Source organism: Oryx dammah, unplaced genomic scaffold (assembly GCF_014754425.2).
Source record: "Oryx dammah isolate SB20612 unplaced genomic scaffold, SCBI_Odam_1.1 HiC_scaffold_18, whole genome shotgun sequence".
Taxonomy (NCBI): Eukaryota; Metazoa; Chordata; class Mammalia; order Artiodactyla; family Bovidae; genus Oryx; species Oryx dammah.
In genome coordinates this window covers 23486165-23506200 of record NW_024070202.1, presented here as the reverse complement: position 1 = coordinate 23506200, position 20036 = coordinate 23486165, and the positions used below count along the sequence as shown (strand labels likewise).

The window sequence follows — 20036 nt, the reverse complement described above, 5'->3', positions numbered from 1 at the left end:
TAACTCTTGATTTTGACCTGCATAGAGGTTTCTTAGGAGGCAGGTATGATGGTCTGGTATTCCCATCTCTTGAAGAATTTTCCACAGTTTCTTGTAGTCTGCATAGTCAGAGGCTTTAACATGGTCAATGAAGCAGAAGTAGACATTTTTTCTGGAATTCTCTAGCTGTTTTTATGATCCAGTGGATGCTGGCAATTTGATCTCTGGTTCTTCTGCCTTTTCTAAATCCACACTGTACATCTGGAAGTTCCCAGTTAACATACTGTTGAAGCCTAGCTTAAGGATTTTGAGCATTACTTTGCTAGCATGTGAAATGAGTACAGTTATGCAGTAGTTTGAATATTCTTTGGTATTGTCCTTTAGGATTGGGATGAAAACAACTTTTCTAATTCTGCAGCCACTGCTGAGTTTTCCATACTTGCTGGCATGTTGAGTGCTACACTTTAACAGCATCATCTTTTAGGATTTGAAATAGTTCAGCTGGAATTCCATCACCTCCACTAGCTTTATTCGTAATGATGCTTCCTAAAGCCCACTTGACTTCACACTGTAGGATTTCTGGCTCTAGGTGAGTGATCACACCATTGTTGTTATCTCGGTCATTAAGATCTTTTTTGTACAGAGGTGTAACTTGCCACCTCTTCTTAATCGCTTCTGTTAGGCCCATACTGTTTCTGTCCGGCCCATACTGTTTCTGTCCTTTATTGTGCCCATCTTTGCATGAAATGTTCCCTTGGTATCTCTAATTTTCTTGAAGAGATCTCTAGTCTTTCTCATTCTGTTGTTTTCCTTTATTTGTTTGCATTGTTCTCTTAGGAACACTTTCTTACCTCTCCTTGCTATTCTTTGGAACTCTGCATTCAGATGGGTGTATCTTTCCTTTTCTCATTTGCCTTTCACTTTTCTTCTTTACTCAGCTATTTGCAAGGCCTCCTCAGACAACATTTGCCTTTTGCATTTATTTTTCTTGGGGATGGTTTTGATTACTACCTCCTTTGCAGTGTTACAAACCTCCATCCATACTTCTTCAGGCACTCTGTCTATCACATCTAACCCCTTGAATCTATTTGTCACTTCCACTGTTTAATAGTAAGGGATTTGATTTAGTCATAACTGAATGGCCTAGTGGTTTTCCCTAACTTCTTCAGTTTAAGTCTGAATTTTGCAATAAGAAGTCATCATCTGAGCCACAGTCAGCTCCCAGTCTAGTTTTTGCTGACTGTACAGAGCTTGTCCATCTTGGCTGCAAAGAATATCATCAATCTGATTTAGGTATTGACCATCTGGTGATGTCCATGTGTAGCATGGTTGAGCATCTTTATTTGATTTCTTGAGAGTCCCTGGAGACTCTCTCAGGTCATTGCCATAGAATAGGATAAGCCACTTAATCTGGATTTAAGGAGATCACACATTGGTATATTGTAATAAAGATAGAAGAGCTACATCTGTGTCTTTAAATGTTTATTCAGATCTAAACTTTAACCAAGAAGTAAGAAAGCTAGAAGGCTGACAAAATGCTCTGAGCTGGCCCAAACAGAAGCTAACACACACAATTTCTCTACCTCCAATTGCCCTGGGTGTTATATTGACTGACTTGGACTCAGAAGTCAAGCATATTACCAACACCAGAAGCTTTCAATGAAAGTTCTATCAAACCTGTTGTCAATCCATCTGAGAAACAGCATCAGTGGCCCCCAGAGGCTTCTCCTGTTAATGGGATAGTTGTCCCAAGTTCATCTTCCCAGACTCCATAACTTTTTTTGATGGAAATCTGTGGCTACAGTATTTTATGCTTATTCTCTGGAAATATATTCTAGTGCTGTATTGTTGTTGTTATTGTTGTTCAGTCGCTAAGTCATGTCCAACTGCTTGCAACCCCATGGACCGCAGCACACCAGGCCTCCCAGTCCCTCCCGGAGTTCTCCCAAGTTCATGTCCATTGAATTGGTGATTGTATCCAAGAAAGTCCTCATCTCCTTTTGCCTTCAATCTTTCCCAGAATCAGGGTCTTTTCTAGTGAGTCGGCTCTCCAGATTAGGTGGCCAAATGATTGGAGCTTCAGCTTCAGCATCAGTCTTTCCAATGAATATTCAGGGTTGATTTCCCTTAGGATTGACTGGTTTAATCTCCTTGCTGTCCAAGGGACTCTTAAGGGTCTTCTCCAACACCACCATTTGAAAGTATCCATTCTTCGGTGCTCAGCCTTCTTTATGGTCTGACTCTTACCTCCATACATGACTACTGGAAAGACCATAGCTTTGACTGTATGGACATTTGTTGGGAAAGTTGTCTTTGCTTTTTAATACACTGTGTAGGTTTGTCATAGCCTTCCTTCCAAGAAGCAAGCATCTTCTAATTTCATGGATGAAGTCAGTGTCCACAGTGATTTTGGATCCTAAGAAGAGAAAATCTGTCACTGCTTCCACCTTTTCCCCTTCTACTTGCCATGAAATGATGCCCCATGATATATATTTTTTAATGTTGAATTTATGCCAGCTTTTTCACTCTCCTCCTTCACAGTATAAAAAGGCAAAAAGAATTTTATTCCTGAACACTAATTTCCTCTAGGGCTGTCCTACACTTGTTTTGTTCTGCTCTTGGATGTATTGGATCCTTCTAGTCCATCCCTGTACAGGTAGCCACGAACCTCTCATGTAGGCATTTATTCTTCTGGGTTTTGCTTCCTTTCTGGTGTTCTACTGGGTAAGGGAGTAAACTAATATCTGAACTCTTAGCTCTTTCATTCTCATTTTGGGAGTTCTCCTCACATGGCTTGGTACAGGAGAGGAAACTCAAATATTCTGAGTGTTCTCTTCTTTCTAGAGACACACAGTGTCCAAGAACTACCTTCATATCAACCTTTCCTACTCCCGTTTGAACCAAAGAAAATATTTATCTAGTATGATGAGTGTAATTTATCACCTGTTCGTCCACATTTGTGTTTTATGGTATGAAGTCCCATAGGCTACAGCCTTTTGGAATTTGGTAAATGAATCTCTGTTTCTTGCCAGAAAAAATAAAAATAAAACAAACAAACAAAACAAAACAACAAAAAAACATGCCCCATGTGACTCAGAAAAGGACGGATAGTGGATAATTGGAGATATACTGTCACAAAGACTGGTTTCAGTGTATTTTACTTAATCTTTTAATAATTATTCTCAAGTAAAATTGTCTACTTATTTCATTATATTTTGAATTCTTACTGCTATTAATAAAATATATACTTTTTATTTCCAGAATATCACAAATTAATTCAACTCCATAGCTGTATCTACATCAAAAAGATGAGTGTTTTTGAGATAGGATTGAGAGTTGGACTGGAAAGTGAAATAGTGGGCTGAGTAAATGGGCAAGTTAAAAAGTTAGTAAGAATGCTTTATGAATGATAATGGAACTTGGAGATGAGGTCTCATTCCAAAATACGAGTGTATTGTATCACTGTTATTATAGAGAGGTCTGTGAAGTTGACCAAATATTAGTCTACTTTAAACATATGAAATTGTATTTTGAATAAGTAACTCTATAACATGATCTCTTCTGCTTTAGAATGATCTTTATTTCATGAAGAGATCTTTGTTTATTAAACAAAGTAAGAAGAAAAATTATGACAAAGAAATGCATTTGTAATGTACTCAATTATTTCAAAAGTGTATAGTGATATAATAATTTTCATGGTATTTGCTTTCAGTATGACATTTTTTTCAGCTTTAATATGAACTTCTCTTTTTCAGCAGACTCTGCCCACTTCAGGAGTTTCAGTCCCTGAGGTGCGTAAGCAAAAAAGGTTTTCACACTTACAATTATAGGTCATTATCTATCCGTATTGTTATAAAGACCATTTTGGGCTGTGAGAGTGACATACTAATATTAATTTGTATGTTTTATTTTGTCTCATATTCTTATATTTGGAATTGGAATCTTTGCATTAATATTTTCATATTGGGATAGACTTGAAGCCTGTACCATCTACCTTCGTGACAGGCATTAGGGAAACAAGAAGTTATGTGGCACAGAATAAGCAGGATAAAATAATAGTGACTTTGCAGAGTTTTGACCAGTGTGTAAGAATAGCGTTATTCCTATTTGTCACATTTAAACTTCGCAGAAAACCCAAACAGTTCACTAGTGTAAGCCCTTAAAATGTAGCTTGTAGTGATAGTAAATCGAGAAACTCTTGTTCACGTTGAAGTGCCTGTTACTTCTAAAAGAGTACATCTATATTAATCACTTAGCATATAACATTGCATAGGAAGTCATAGGAATACAATATAGTCATTAAATAAATTACTTTGGTTTTGAAAATAAATGTAGGCATTGCCACAGCATTTATTTTCAGTAAAGTGTTAACTTTACCTTCAAATTAATGAAGTAAAGCCTCCACATTTTTCTGTGACGATCCCCATTCAGTTGCTATTATCTCTAAAGCATAGGCTCAGATGGTATTTTTTCACTTAAAATTATAATTTGAATCTGCTTGCTTAGAATATATTACTCATGATATCTAAATACTATATGAGTATGATTTATTTTCAGTTCAGTTCAGTCGCTTAGTTGTGTCCGACTCTTTGCGACCCCACGGACCACAACACGCCAGGCCTCTCTGTCCATCACCAACTCCCAGAGTCTACCCAAACTCATGTCCATTGAGTTGGTGATGCCATCCAACCATCTCATCCTCTGTCATTCCCTTCTCCTCCTGCCCTCAATTTTTCCCAGCATCAGGGTCTTTTCAAATGAGTCAGCTCTTCGCATCAGGTGGCCAAAGTATTAGAGTTTCAGCTTCAACATCAGTCCTTCCAATGTACACTCAGGACTGATCTCCTTTAGGATGGACTGGTTGGATCTCCTTGTGGTCTAAGGGGCTCTCAATAGTCTTCTCCAGCACCACTTAGAACATTACATAATTGCACAGAAAGTAATAACCTCTCTCTCTTCTGCTCTAAAATATTTTCTAATCAGTGTAGACTGCCGCATTACATTTTTTAAAATTTCCTTTTATAACTACAGACATACTTAAAATATACTAGTAGCTATGACTGATATATACTGTTTCTAATCTGAGAGATATTAAACTATTTTGGTATTCTTTAAGTCAGCTGATACCATTATTATTATAATTATTCTAAAGTAGACATGTTAAATTACACACACAGGTAACATAGGTATTAGGAAAGTTTATTATTTAGGCTACTTTTTTTAGTGTCAGAGAATTAACTTTATGGTTAAGATAATCGAGTTTATTTTTGCCCCATCATAGCTCATTAGATAATTAACTGCGAATTAAAAAATTTTCTCTTTAGACTTATTAATATCAAAAGCTCTCCCATATATAATTATGTAATTTATACACTATAAATAAAATTAATAGACCAAAATTGCTGTTTTCAAAACATGATTTTTAAAAATTTGTCAATGTTTTCTGCTATGAAGTTTTAAAGTCTTCCTATACTGGTATATAAAGCTATATTGGTTTTGTGTGTGCATATATGTAAATGTATATTTCTTGGCTAAACTTTTCACATGGGAGCAAGAGCTTTTTTTTGTGGATACATCTAATATTTAGAAGTGGCATAGACCCTTTCTTGCATACATCATAGCCTTATTGCCCACAATAAGTTTCAATTATCAGTTGTTTCAAAGTATAACAAAAGCATACCTTATTTTGTGAAAAGATATTTGCTTATTAAGAAAATACTTTCAATTGTTTAAAAGTATAAGAAAAACTCACAGACATCTACAAATCAATTTCAGTGTAAAAAAACCTCTCACTTTTTATTACTAATTCTCAAATCTTTTATAGACATTGTGTCCAGGCCAACTTGACTGCTTTTCCTATACACACACACACATACACACACACACACACACACACACACACACACACGTATCTTGTTTTATGTGCCTTTCCAAAGGATGTAAGTAATTTTTCACGGTAACACCTTATTTTATAATCAAAACTTATTGGTTTGAGTGATAATTAAATTATATAGTTTCAAGTAAAAGATAAATTCTACTTAGAACTTGCATAAACAGATAGGGGGCTACATAGAAATTACTAAGTTAAGCTTTTAACTCACCTGATAGAAAGAGATAATGACTATGAAAATACAAGAGAGCTACTTATAGATTTTTAATTTTCAGTTTTCCATGGCCATCAATTATTACGGTTTATCAAGGGAATGGAGAGTGAGTGGTGTTGAGCTCTATACACCAGGACCTAATTTTCTAGTGGCCCAGCCATAGCTAGTAAACAGCCCAAATGATTTTGGCGTGGACTTTCCCATTCCTAAATTTCATTTCTTCCAATCAGAATTTCTTGACCAGAAATCTTCTAATCTTTCATACTTAACATTCAGTATGAAATTATGCTAGATGAGAATAGACATTATCATGTGTGATATATGAAAACCAGGGCTGTGGATCAAGGCATAAATTTTACCTTCAGGCTGAGTTGGTGAGTAGCACCTGCAGGTATGTTAAGACTAGGAATGAGTCTTTCTCGTTTGTTTTCCTCTGTCTTCCTACTAAAGACTCAGATTATCACACCGAGTTATGATGACATCCTGGAAAAACAAATAAAATACTGTAAAGTAAATAAAGTACTTCTTCACAATACCCATCTTTACTAAACAGCCTACCTGAGTTAATGATAAAATGTAGCCTTTTTTTTAACTATTTAAAAAATTACTGTCATTTACCGAGTGCCTAATTTATGCTAGTACTTTATGCTACTTTATGCTTTTTCTCAATTTATCATCACATGCAACTTCCCATTTTATATATGAATTAAGGGATGGCTTAGAAAGGTAAATAACTTACTTGCCCAAGTCTTTACAGAGACAAAGCTCGAATACAGCCTCCAAGATCACATTTTTTGTTTGCCTCTGTACAAAATATTTTTTTCTTTTTGAATAAGTATTTAATTAAAAAGAAATGGAAATCTTTATATCATTTGTCATAGCTATGCTTAAAACTATATAAAATATTTATAAAAAATCAAGACTACTTTGCTACTCAGCTGTGTTTCACTGCAACTTCTAAGGATTTCTAGTAGATTTTGAGCCTTCACCATGATTGTAATGATTTAATGTTTCTCAGCAGGAACATGTTTAAATCTTAGAATAAGGTTATGATAATTAAAGGTGCAGCTTTGCAACTGTCATTAAGTTGCTTTCTTGGAGTTTGTAACTTGTCTAAATCCTGATGAACATGGTAACACTCCTGCTTCAGGGAGATATTTTACACTGTGTTCCTCGGGTTAAAATTTTAGAGTTTCAGGGAAATGCTTAGGGACTAGCTCCAGTGGCAGAATGGGCTAAGTCACCACTTGGGCATGTAATGCGGTAGCAGAGAAAGCAGGTTATGAGATTCCAGTAAAGGATACTGTTGGCAGGCAAGCAAAACTCGCCCCCACTCTTTGTGGCTTTTGTACCAATCAAGGCGCTTTGCTACTGCCTGTCTCTCATGCTGAGATTGGACAAAGAGAAGAAAATCCTGTCCTTGAGGTAATCATCACTTGCTGCTTGTCGTTTGTGAGTGATCAATAACAGCAGGCTTAAGTCTTGTGGTAAACGTCTCTTTTGTGACAGCACTTTTCAGCAACTTACAAATACTCCTGAGAACCAGCATGAGATAGAAAAAGACTTTTTTAGAGCACATATATAAAGTGACGTCTTTTTATTTCATTTATCACATCTTTCTGTTTTCTGTGGATTGTCTTTTCATCTTTTCTTCTCTGTTTACGATGATGGTGATTGTTTTGGAATTCTAATAGCACATATTGCCCAGTTAAGATCTGTTGTGCTACTAGTGGAGTCTAAGGATCACAAGACACTGAATTCTATGTTTTAAATGTCTGCATAGCAAACACAAATGGTTGATATTTGAAAATGCTGAAATATCGATAACTGTATTTTATATTTTGTAGTTATATGTTCTATGTTCTTTCATTTTTTGGGTTAAAGCAGCTCTTTTCAGTGTTTGAATAATTCCTATTGATTGAAGCAATAATTTTCCGACTCTTTATATCTAGGATAATTTATCTGGCAGAACAAAATTTACCTTAATTATAACAAAGTAATTTAGTTTGTGATTTAGAGCCCCAAAACATAAAAAAAAAATCTGAAGGTGAAGTGATAAGTACTGCCCTGTATTATCACAGAGCACTTTTATCCTGAATAAAGATGCAAAATAATGCCAGCAAGCTCTTCCGGTAATTTTTCTATAACTTTAGCATTGGAAGTAACATTCTTAGATATCATAATAGAACTTGGCCAGTCAAGGAGAATCAACCCCCAATGCGGGCCAGTGACATTTTGGTGGACATCAGATTTTTCAAAGATGTCATTGCTTGGCCCTTCCTGTAGCTCATATAGAATCGAAAAGAAGTGAAGATTTTCTTAGTGGAATAGGGCAAGGTATTCAACTACCCTCCTGTTATCCTATGCTGCTTAAGTAAAATATAGTGAATAGCTCAGAGAGACTTCCATACAATTTGGAAATAAACATGAAACAAATGAGTATAATACAAAGAAAACCATGGAAAAATATTAAATGGTTTATGAGTCTTTCTTGTTTTTAAATTGTCAGTCTGATTAATTCTAGAAATTCCAACCACTAAGTATATTTCCATCAAACAAAGAAACCACTTTGTTCTTGGTGGTGTGTGTGTGTGTATTTGAATAAATATGTTTCGTTATCTAGATCATATAGTAAAATTCACCTGCTGATGAGCTGACTGAAGTTTTTTCATAATCTGTGATATACCTCTTATGATTCTAGACTTTAAAAATAAAGTTTTAATAATTGAAAAGTCAATTTAAGGTTTTTAATTTTTTTTATTTTACAGTTGCTACTAGAAATAGCTTTAGTTTTGTCTAGTCTGCAGTTTTCTCAGAGGAATGACCCCCCCTAGAAAGAAATGAAATCACTTAAACAAGTGCTTTCTGCCAGCTAGAGATTCTCAACCACACAGGATTTTTCCCAGCTATACACTTTTTTATTGTTTTGTTGCTAAGTCATGCCTAACTCTTTTGGGACCCCATGGACTGTAGCCAACTAGGCTCTTCTCTCCATGGGATTTCCCAGGCAAAAATACTGGAGTGAGTTGTCATTTCCTCTTCCAGGGGATCTTCCCTAACCCATGGATCAAATGTGTCCAACATTGCCAGGTGGATTCTTTACCGCTAAGCCACCAGGGAAGCCTAGCTCTATGGGCTAAGAGTAAAATATTATTAATTGATAATTTGGTAATTCTTTACAGACATACACTCACATGTTTTAAATGCCCAGAGTTACATTTATAAATAGTCTGGATGCAAATACTGAGTTTCATTGTGACTAATCAACTTAAATTTTATTTAGACCTTATAACTCAAGCATTTGGGAATTTAATGCTAAATAACAATGTTGGATTACAAGGCACAATATATGATATATAAATGATAACTTTCACAATGTAGATTTTTATAAAACACTGTTACCATGTTTTATTTACCTGAATGTTAGAACTCAGAAAAAAAAGTCCCCTTACCCACCAAGTATTACATGCTTGAACTCAGCACAACATGCTATGGATTTTCAAATGTAGGTTGCTGAGCTTTACTCATTTAAAAATATGCCTATTGTAATTAGTTAACTTTTTCATATATATGTATTGAAAATATAACAAACATTTTACATAATGGTGATATTAAAGAGCACCCTAATGGAAGAACCATACCTATTTTACATTATTCACAATAACTTTCATTTATTTAGCACATGCACTAATATAGGCACAATATTAGAACTTTATATATTTTCTTTTAAGTCATATACAACTTTGAGAAATAGGTATTGCTGACTCCATTTTGCTGCTGCTGTTACTAAGTCACTTCAGTCATGTCTGACTATGTGCGACCCATAGACGGCAGCCCACCAGGCTCCCCCGTCCCTGGGATTCTCCAGGCAAGAACACTGGAGTGGGTTGCCATTTCCTTCTCCAATGCATGAAAGTGAAAAGTGAAAGGGAAGTCGCTCAGTCATGTCCGACTCTTAGCGACTGCATGGACTGCAGCCTACTGGGCTCCTCCATCCATGGGATTTTCCAGGCAAGAGTACTGGAGTGGGGTGCCATTGCCTTCTCTGGATTCCATTTTGAGTAAGACTCAATTCTTTAAGGCTACATAGTATTTAAGTAGCAGAGATGGATTCCACTTGGGATTTCTGACTTCAAATCTCATCCTATAATTCACTCATTTATTCATTATACCCTTAACTATCTGTGGACAAAATGTAAGTTGCAAGCTTAGAAAGAATGATCTGTTCCTTAAAATATCAATATCTTTGCCAGAAATTCTGCTTATATGAAAATATATCAGTTTCCAAAGAATTTGAATTTCAGGAATCCTATTGCACAAGCCATTTTTATCTACACAAAAATATATTCAGTGCACCATGAAATTGCAAGGACTATAAAAGGGCTATGCTGATTAGCATTTATTTTGGTCCAAGAAGTTTTCTGTTCCATTTGGCCTTAATATATATAAAAAGAGCTTTACTTTTAATTCCACTTAAATATATTTTCCTAAATAACAGTAATTGAGAAGTAATTGACAAAATACATGCAAATATAGGAACAGAAACATATATATGTATCTGAATATATAACAGAGAATACATGGCACTCAAACCTTTAAGCACACATGGGAGACATTGGTAATTGATCAGGACCGTTTTTCACATCAAGCTTAGACATGCCTTAGGAGTTCTTCTCAACACAATATTTCAGGCACTTCAAATTGCTTGATTTTTTGAATGTTAAGATTGATTTATTTCTGCATTCATATAGTGATTTTATCAGGCACTGATCTAGGATTTAATGTGAAACAGTTAAGCAAAGTCATTTCTCTATGAAGCTTTGATTAAAGTGTAGGAAGACCAGTATTAAAGAGATAACATTTTAAATTATATTAAAAAATATGCATACACACAAACATATAAAGGAACAGAGTCTAATGTTTGACCAGGAGCAAGAAGAGCTGTCCAGCAGAGTGCAGAATGGATGTAAGAGCCCAGTATTAAAAGCACAATTATTGTGATCAAGAAACAAAGATGGGGTTGGTGTAGCTGGATTGCAATAATAAGGGATGAGTGTGGCTGTTACATACAGAATCAACTGGAGGGAGACACAATGGAAAGTGATTGACTCATTAAGGTGATGGCCACAATAATTAAGGCAAATAAGATAAAGGGGGCTTAAAACATGTAATGATAGATATGATGAATAATCATCCAGTTCGGGATTTATTTTTCAGGTGGATAGGGAGAAACTTTTAATTAGTTTTTATTGTTTCAGGATTCATATGCATTCTAGATACTTATGTGGACAGAGAGAAAGGGCATTTATTTATAGGAATTAAGCTCCTGGGGAAAATCTCAACAGTTTTGACTTAAAAAAATAGTTACAACCTAAAAGCTCAGGGTTATGTTTTATTTGGTGGGAATTTTTAGGACTTCAAGCCCAGGAGACAGCCTTTCAAGTAACCCTGAGAGATCTGCTCTGAGGATGTGGGGGCAGGAGTCAGGATATATAGAAATTTGCAACAAAAGGCAGGTAGTATGAACATCAAAAATATTTTTGTGAATTAAAACCAGATATCTCAGGTTAAGAAATTTGGAGCTTTTTCTGTCTGGGAAGATGCAAGAGTCTGGACACTGACATCATTCCCTTCATATGCATCTCAGCCATCTAGGACCAGTATCCTGCATTTTTTTCACACCCTGAGTTCCTCAGTGCTCACCATAGGGAGTGGCTGGAGCAAGGTGGTAATGTTCTTCTTGGTTGCCCTTAGGGGTCAGAAATCCACATTTAGAGGGATGCAATTGCTGATCTCTCTGATATCCTTGTTTCCTGATATGGCAAGAATATTCCTTTTCTCAACAGGGAATATAAACTTAGTCTTCATTATCAAATTGAAGTTGAAAGCCTTGGGTGTAAATGAAGTTACCCAGGGAGTGTGTGTAGACAGTGAAGATGAGAGGCCCAAGGGAAAGGTCAAGGGTTAAACGTTGAGATTATAAGGCTGGAGGAGGAAAAACAGAAAAGACTTAGGGAGAAGTTAGTAAAGTAAGAGGAGAGCTAAGAAAAGTGTTCTGGAACCCAGTTGAACCAAATTTTCTAGAAGGAAAAGGTCAATTCTGTCAAATGCTGCTTAAAAATTGAGAAGTTAAAGACTGATCAACAAGTGTAGCAAATGAGCAGGTCACTGGTGATTTGAATAAAAGGTGATTTGGTGGATTAATGGTGATAAAGGTTTATTGGGTTGGGTTGGAAAGAGTGAGAGGAGAAGTAATAGAAACAGGAAAAGACAACTACGAAAATGTTTTCTGTTATGGTGAATATAAGTATTAGCTGGGAAGGAATGTATATTTTAAGTTTTATGTCACTCTTGATCAATAGTAGTTTAAGGGTCTATTTTCATTATTGCATGTATTTATAAGCATTAAATTTAGTGCTCAGTACAAATTTCTTTACAGTCCTGTAGTATTATCTGTACCATTGTTTATGAAAATGATTAGCTTTAGTAGTCCTTAAGAACTTTTAACAGAGTCATAATTGGACACCTATGATAATATGTTTTGGTTTTCTTTCACCACCTTTATTTAACTGATATTTTGGTCATGCATCTATCATATATTTTGAGCCAGTTCTAAGCATCTGGTTTCATATTATTCACTAGAAACCCCAAATTAGGAAGCTGGGTCCAAGTTAGTAGCCATGAGATTCTTCTCTATGTTGTCTTTGTAGTAAAGCAATTAAATATTTTCAATATTTTGATACAAGATTTTTTCGTAACAGGAAAGACAAGCGACAGTGAAAAGGGAAAAGGGTGGTTCCCATCAGTCAAACAAAGTGACCGACAAGAACAAAATGCAAAGAGCCAACTCCGTTACTGTGGATGGACAAGGCCTGCAGGTAGGATTATTTTAATCCAAATTTTAGTAGCTTTCATATTTGTTACTTTGGTGCTCTTAGAAGGGCATATGTCCAGCTATCAACACATTTATTTAACGTGCAAATTTGTTCAGTAGATAATTTTAGAAACATTTTTATTAATTTATCAAGATTGATTGACAGAGTGACATTCTGATTAGATTAATCATTTACGACGTTGTCTTCATTTAAACTTAAATTGATAAGAGATCTTTTGTCAATCTGAAGCTTTTGCAAATTAGTATTAAATATACACATTTGTTATATATATATGCATTATTTATTTCCAAGCATACTTTCTCCCTATATATATTATTGTATCTATTTGGAAGTCATTTTGACTGAAAAAAATGTTTTCAGAAAATAATAAAATGAACTCTTCTGTGTAGAATTTTTTTCAAATCAATAATAAAAATAAAGAATCCATTATAATTTATCCATATCTTCCAGTGTTTTAAGTTGACATTGAAACTGCATATATGTATCTCAAAGGTAACTCAAAATCATGTTTTTAGTACTTTAAAAATCTCTGAGTTACCCTTAGGGGTCCCTGACATCAAGAGAAACATTTCTTACCATCTATATTTTCAATGTTTAATATTAATTAATTAATTACTAGTTTACTGTGCTGTGTCTTCATTGCTGTGCACTAGCTTTCTCTAGTTATAGAGAATAGGGGCTACTCTTTCTTGTGGTGCTCAGGTTTCTCATTGTGGTGGCTTCTCTTGCTGCAGAGCACAGGCTCTATCTAGGTACTCAGACTTCAGTTATTGTAGCATGCGGGCTCAGTAGTTGTGGCCCCCTGAGCTCAGTTGCTCCATGGCACGTGGAATCTTCCTGGACCAAGAATTGAACCTGTGTCCCTTTCAAACATGAACACAATCAAAGAACTTGGCTTAATCTATGGATTAAGTTTTTGTTGTTGTTTTGTGTGCTGAAGTCATTTTTGTTTTGTTTTCCTACCTGTATGTTTCTCTCTTCCAATGTCTAATTCTTTTCCTTAAGCATATGCTGCATTTTCATGTTCTCCAAGAAAATTTACCAACCTCTTACCACACAAAGATACAGTATGTTACATACTTCAATTCAATATCTATTATTTTATATCTTTTTCACTTACTATTTTATCTGTGGTTCTATGGGTTATGTCTTTTATGTCCTCCGTTTGCAAGGACAGTTGAGATCACATGGTAGTTGCCTAAATGCTTTCTTTTTCATTGTTTTCGTTCACTGAAAACAATAATTATTGCTTACATGTCGATAATCAGATTACTGATTTTTTGACATAATAAAACATTGTGAATAGAAAATTGTTTATGAGTCATTAAATTCAAATGTAAGAAGAGGAAATTCTGAATAATAAAATTATTTACATTGGTTAGAGAGTATAGAAGTTAATTATCAAAAGAGGAAGTCAATGTCTACACATTTTGAAAGGCATACTTGTGTGTTAAGCAATATCATTGAAAGTCCCAAATATAAAATTTATCCACAATTATGATAGTAAAAACTTTTAGGTTAGTGATCCTGTGAAATTTTTAGTGAAAAATAATCAACATTTATAGTTTTAATAGGTCAGTTGATGATATTGGTTAGTTTAAATCTATACTTAATCTGGGTTCCTGCAATAAAAATAACAAAAGGAAACCTAATTTTGAAATTTAAATATTTTCCACAGATTTTAAAATTCAAATATATTTCACAACATACTTCCAACATACATGGATGGGAAACATGCATCAATTGTTAAACAGTATATGCTAGCCACTGTGATAATATTTTATGAATATTAAGTGATCTTTCTCAGTGATGTCTGAGATAATTATGAATTCTTGTCTCCAACATATAATAAATATTATTATTACCACTTTAAAAATGAATACATTGATGTTCTAAAGTAAAATTATTCCTAGGGCCTTTCAGTTAGTGAGGTGAGAATGAAGGCCATCAGACTCAGAGTTTGTGTTACAGTCTTGAGATTGCTGTTCCCTTGGTTAACAAATTTTAACAGGTCTAGAAATGCTAAATTTCTGACCTCCTTGCTCTTCCATGTACTACTTTTGCAAATTTTGAAACAAAAATTTGAAAGTGCTAGAATTATAACTGCTTTAGTCTCTTTCTTAATATTTCTATAGTTACACCTGTCTTACCTCAAACATCAAAACCAAAACTAAATGGTGCATGCAGAGTGTTCTAAAGACTTTAAACTGACATAGCAATATAAGATGTACTTTCTTTTTTTATTCTATAGGATGCAAAATTTTCAATCTTATTATAACTAAATCATATCAAAAAAATAGGAGATTAACTTTCTCTGTGTATGTGTTTCCTTTTTCTAACCAGATAATAACTTTATAGTTTTCCTTGGCATATAAAATTGTCAGGTAAATTTGTTGGTTAGCAAAGGGAAGGCATCAGCCCTTATAACACATCAGTAAGTAAATACTATGATCATCATCACTTTAATTTTTATCTTAAAAATATTTGTACATAATCACTTCACTTTCACTTTCACATGCAGTCTCTTTCACCTCAGCAGAATGGACTAAAATATGGTGCACATAGGTATTCACATAATTTGGGAGAAAATATTTAAAAAGTGGACAATAAATTATTGGATAGCTATTTCATACAAAATGGAAAAATAATTTTTGTTGTGGTAATCAATTTTAAAATAATAAAATGCTTATTCTTTGTCACAAAATTTAAAAATATCTTCCAGAAAATTAATTTTCTGCAAGTTATAAAAATATATATCACCAAAAAGCATTGAGTTGCAGCCCAGTTTGCATATAACTCAGTGACAGAAGAGATCTACATGGCTTATAGACTATTAATCACAGTTAAGCACATTCATCTTACTTCTTTCCAGCTAACCAGCATAATGATCAGGATTATTATTTCTAATTAGAGGAAGTAATAGATCATGTATAACCTTAGGATGAGTCTCATTAATTAACCCAAGTCCTAGGGGACTTCAAATAGAGGTGGTTAGGCACTTCGTCTTTGTCATCGCTCACACCACAGGTTTACATTTAATACATATGATCAAATGTAACTGAAACATGCAAACGATGTGAAAATACAGATGATTCGCTACATGAGAACAAACAATTAGAAAAACAGAACAGTTGTTTAAACTGTATTATGCCAACGTTACCTTGTCCCTCAATATGCTTTTGAGAAAAATTTCCGAAATGTGTCACTTACAAACCAAAAAGTCTATAGTGTGTAATACTCTTAGCAAAACATAAAGAGGAACCTTTACAATGAAATATCTAAAAGTGAACTAGTGTTGTGCCCACCACAACTGCTTTTCTCTTTCCCTACTGTTTTTATTATTTATAATTATCTCATTCTTATAATTCCCCAAACTGTAAACTACACATGCATATATGCACTATACAGAAATGTATAGCATGGGTATCAAGTTTATTCTTTTTCTTTGATTATATGTATATGTATGTCCATTTTGGGGTCCTCAGGCTTACTGATTCTTATAATCAGCTCTTCATTGTCATTTTAAGTCTCTTAAGTCTAGAATTCCTATTCTATATTTTGGGTATTATAACAACCTCTAAAATGAGTTCTGGTCTCCATATATATAAAATGTGCTCGGTTATAAATGAAAATATGGAACTGAATAAGATGTGTCAGGGCTGAGAATCGGCCTTGTCTATAATTTATGTAAGATAGGGAGATTGGGTCTCATTAAGAAGTGAAGAGTAGGGGCATTGCCAAGAACTTTGGCCCATGCACTGAAATGATGGAGTTGCCATTGACTGAGATGGAGAGGGTTTGGATAAATAAAATTTGTAGTAAAATGTCTGATGCTGTTCAACATCCAAATAGAAGTATTGAGTGGGCAGACAGATACGTGAATCTAGAATTCAGGGGTGAGAGTAGACATGAATTTGGGACAGAAAGGCATATTGATTGCACTTAATACCATCACGTATGAATTCGCTAAGGGAGAGTGTATATGTCGAGAGAATGGTTGAGCTGGGATCCCAAACCAGTCTGACTCTAAAGCCATATTCTAAGTGTTTACAATATATAAATGAAACTGCTCCTTTATATGAGTAAATGCAGTCTTGCGTGATTTATTTTTACAGAGAATCCAGTATGAGCTGTTTCCTACTGCATGTAGTGCCTTCACACCTAATTTAGAACCATTCTGCAGGATTTCAAGTATCACACATGCTATAAAATATTCCTGAACACTTTCCCCCACCATCAGTGTTTTCTTTGCTATACTGTATTACCCATTCCCAATGTTTTGTTTTTGTTTTTTTTAAAGACTGCTCTGAGAAGGATTCCATAGACATACCTCCAGCACAAGAGTCGTGTGATGGGAAGCCGAGAACAGGTTCAGGGTTCTTTTACATATCAGACAGAGTAATTTGCTTTTCATCTGTTTTATATATTGTTCCACTTGAAATTATTTCAAGTGCTATATAAATATGTACTTCCAAGGTCAAAGAGTTGGGAAGATCCCCTGGAGTATGTAATGGCTGACCACTGCAGTATTTTTTCCTGGAAAATTCCATGGACAGAGGAGCCTGCCTGGCAGGCTACAGTCCATGGCATCGCAAAGAGTCAGACATGACTGAGCACACACACAGGCACAGAAGAATTTTAAACATATTTGTATTTTTGTCTTACTCTTTCCCATCCCACTAAAATCTATAACAAAATGCATATGAGATTTCAGGATGACAATAAATCAGTTTTCAAAGTAATTCTTTTACATTTTATTTAGGTTATTATAAATTAGGTACAATTCAAAAGACAATTAGTGAACTTGAAGGTAAAATTGATGTATTAGTGCTATCTAATCTTCAGATTTCATTCTAATTTCATCAGTTGTCTCAATAACGCTTTTATAACAAAAGAAACTAGTTCAGAATCATGCTAGCTTCTTGATTTTTATGGTTGTGTTATGTTTATGTAAGAGAATGTTCTCATATGTAGGCAATCCTAAAAGCCCGGGCTTCTTTTACTGAGGATGAAGAGGAATATGAGACTTAATTTACAAATTATAGTCTCTGTCACTAAGATGCTGCCTCTTGTTGGTCAGTCGCTCAGTTATGTCTGACTGTTTACGACCCCATGGATTGCAGCACACCAGGCTTCTCTGTCCTTCACCATCTCCCAGAACGTGCTGCTTCTCACTTCAGGACTATAAGTGAACACAGTAGTTGTTTATTTTTAACTCATCAGACTTGAAAATGGCTCTGTAGTACTGTGGGTCTTTGGCTCTCAAATCTAAAAACACAGTCTTTGGTCTCCTACCCAAATTTAGTATGCTAGACTTTATAGTAACAAGGTTTAGCAGAATTCTGGAGCTTTTTGAATGAGTGTTGAAAAAGATGCTGATTTGCCTGAAACCATCACATTTCTTACATAAATACCACCATTGTTAAATGATCCCCTGATACCAGAATTTCTGTGGTTCTGATATGGAATCACATATTGCTCCTTCAGTGGAAGTTATGTTAGGTCAGGTGACTTATCTGTTAGAATAATGGTCAAATAGGCACTATTCTGTAGTCTCTGATAACTTACAAATAAATATTGAAGTGTTTAATGTTTTATTTTTATATAGTATTATTTTGCAAGTCTAATTTATGGGAAGGGGCTGTGTGAGGAAAAGTTTGATAGCTTGGTTTTATTTCTGTTCTTCCATTTGTTTGGTACTTAACTTTTGTGACGTGTAGAGTATCATCATTATCCTAAATTCTTTATTTAGAGTCTCTCATATTTTTTAATCCATTTGACATAATTATCCATCTACTGACTCCTAAAAACGACATCTAGGTTTTTGTATCTTGAGATCCTCGGCAGACTATATAGGAGCTTCCCTAGTGGATCAGTAGTAAAGAACCCACCTGCCAGTGCAAGAGGTGTGAGTCTGATCCCTGGGTTGGGAAGATACCCTGGATAAGAAAATGACAACCCACTTACCTGAGAAATCCCACAGACAGAAGAGCCAGGCAGGCTATAGTCAATGGGGTTGACACAAGTGTTGGATAAAACTTAGTGACTAAACAACAGATTATACTATATTCTGGTGGGATCTTCATAATAATGTTTCCTCAGAACACAATTTTCTGTTGTATGATACCAAGCTTTTTTGATAAATCATAATTATGTCTTTCAACATTTCAATTAATAAACCTTTCTGAAAGACATTCCAGGATGTATTTTCAAGTGAATGAGAAAATTTGCCCAAATAAATGTAATGTAATCGCATGTAATGGTAAGCTGAATGTTGAATTTTCAGATGATCACCCTAACTTAGTATTTGGGTTCAGAGGCTATGTTTTCCTAACAATTTTTATTTATCTTGAGAATGCCACTTCCATTTAAAAATAAGGACTAGCAATTTAAATGAAGTTAACACTAAGATCCACATCTGTTACTTTTTTGCATGTGACAATGTTAGGAGTGCCATCTGATTTGTACTAGAGTGAGAAGTAAAGGAGACTGAATACTAGTTGTCAGAGGTGTGTTTTGGAATGAGAGTGAGGGGAAGACGCACTGCAAGTTTGGAACACAATGGCTTAACCTCAGAGGCACCTTCTGTACAGTAATAATTGAGCTCATGGAGTTCAGGGGAGAAGAGCTGGAAACTTACTCCAGGTTCAGCTCATCCATCTCATCTCCCAGCTGAATGAGAGACTAATCAGAAACAAAATCCATGTGCCCTCTTTACAAAGGGAAGTAAAACTGAGTCAGAAAAAATAGCTTGTGAGAAGAACAAGTTACATAAGAGTAGAAGAACTGTGAATGTTTTATTCAACCTCCTCGTACAGTCTGAAGATGTCACCAATTTCTCAGTGCCTATAATCATTAGAAAAATGGCATTTCACAAGAATTAGAAGAAAATAGATTGGTAGGATATTTCAACATATTGCTTAACAAGTAAAAGGAAAAAAGATGATATGATGAAATGGTTGTTTTTAATCTCCTCATTGAATATTTCAAGTACTTTCTAAGGGAAAAAAACCAGAGCAATAAAGGATATTTCGAATCTACTTTCAAAAAGTAGACT

General features: G+C 34.8%; 1 protein-coding gene across 2 annotated transcripts in view; it reads left to right on the top strand.

Annotated features, from left to right (window-relative positions):
* DGKB (diacylglycerol kinase beta) overlaps positions 1-20036 on the top strand; it is an 856074-nt gene that overhangs the window by 303710 nt on the left and 532328 nt on the right. For both annotated transcript variants that reach the window (XM_040260596.1, XM_040260597.1), the window contains exons 13-14: positions 3738-3770; positions 12845-12961. In XM_040260596.1, the coding sequence (XP_040116530.1) occupies positions 3738-3770; positions 12845-12961 (150 nt within the window). The remainder of the gene's footprint in view (positions 1-3737; positions 3771-12844; positions 12962-20036) is intronic.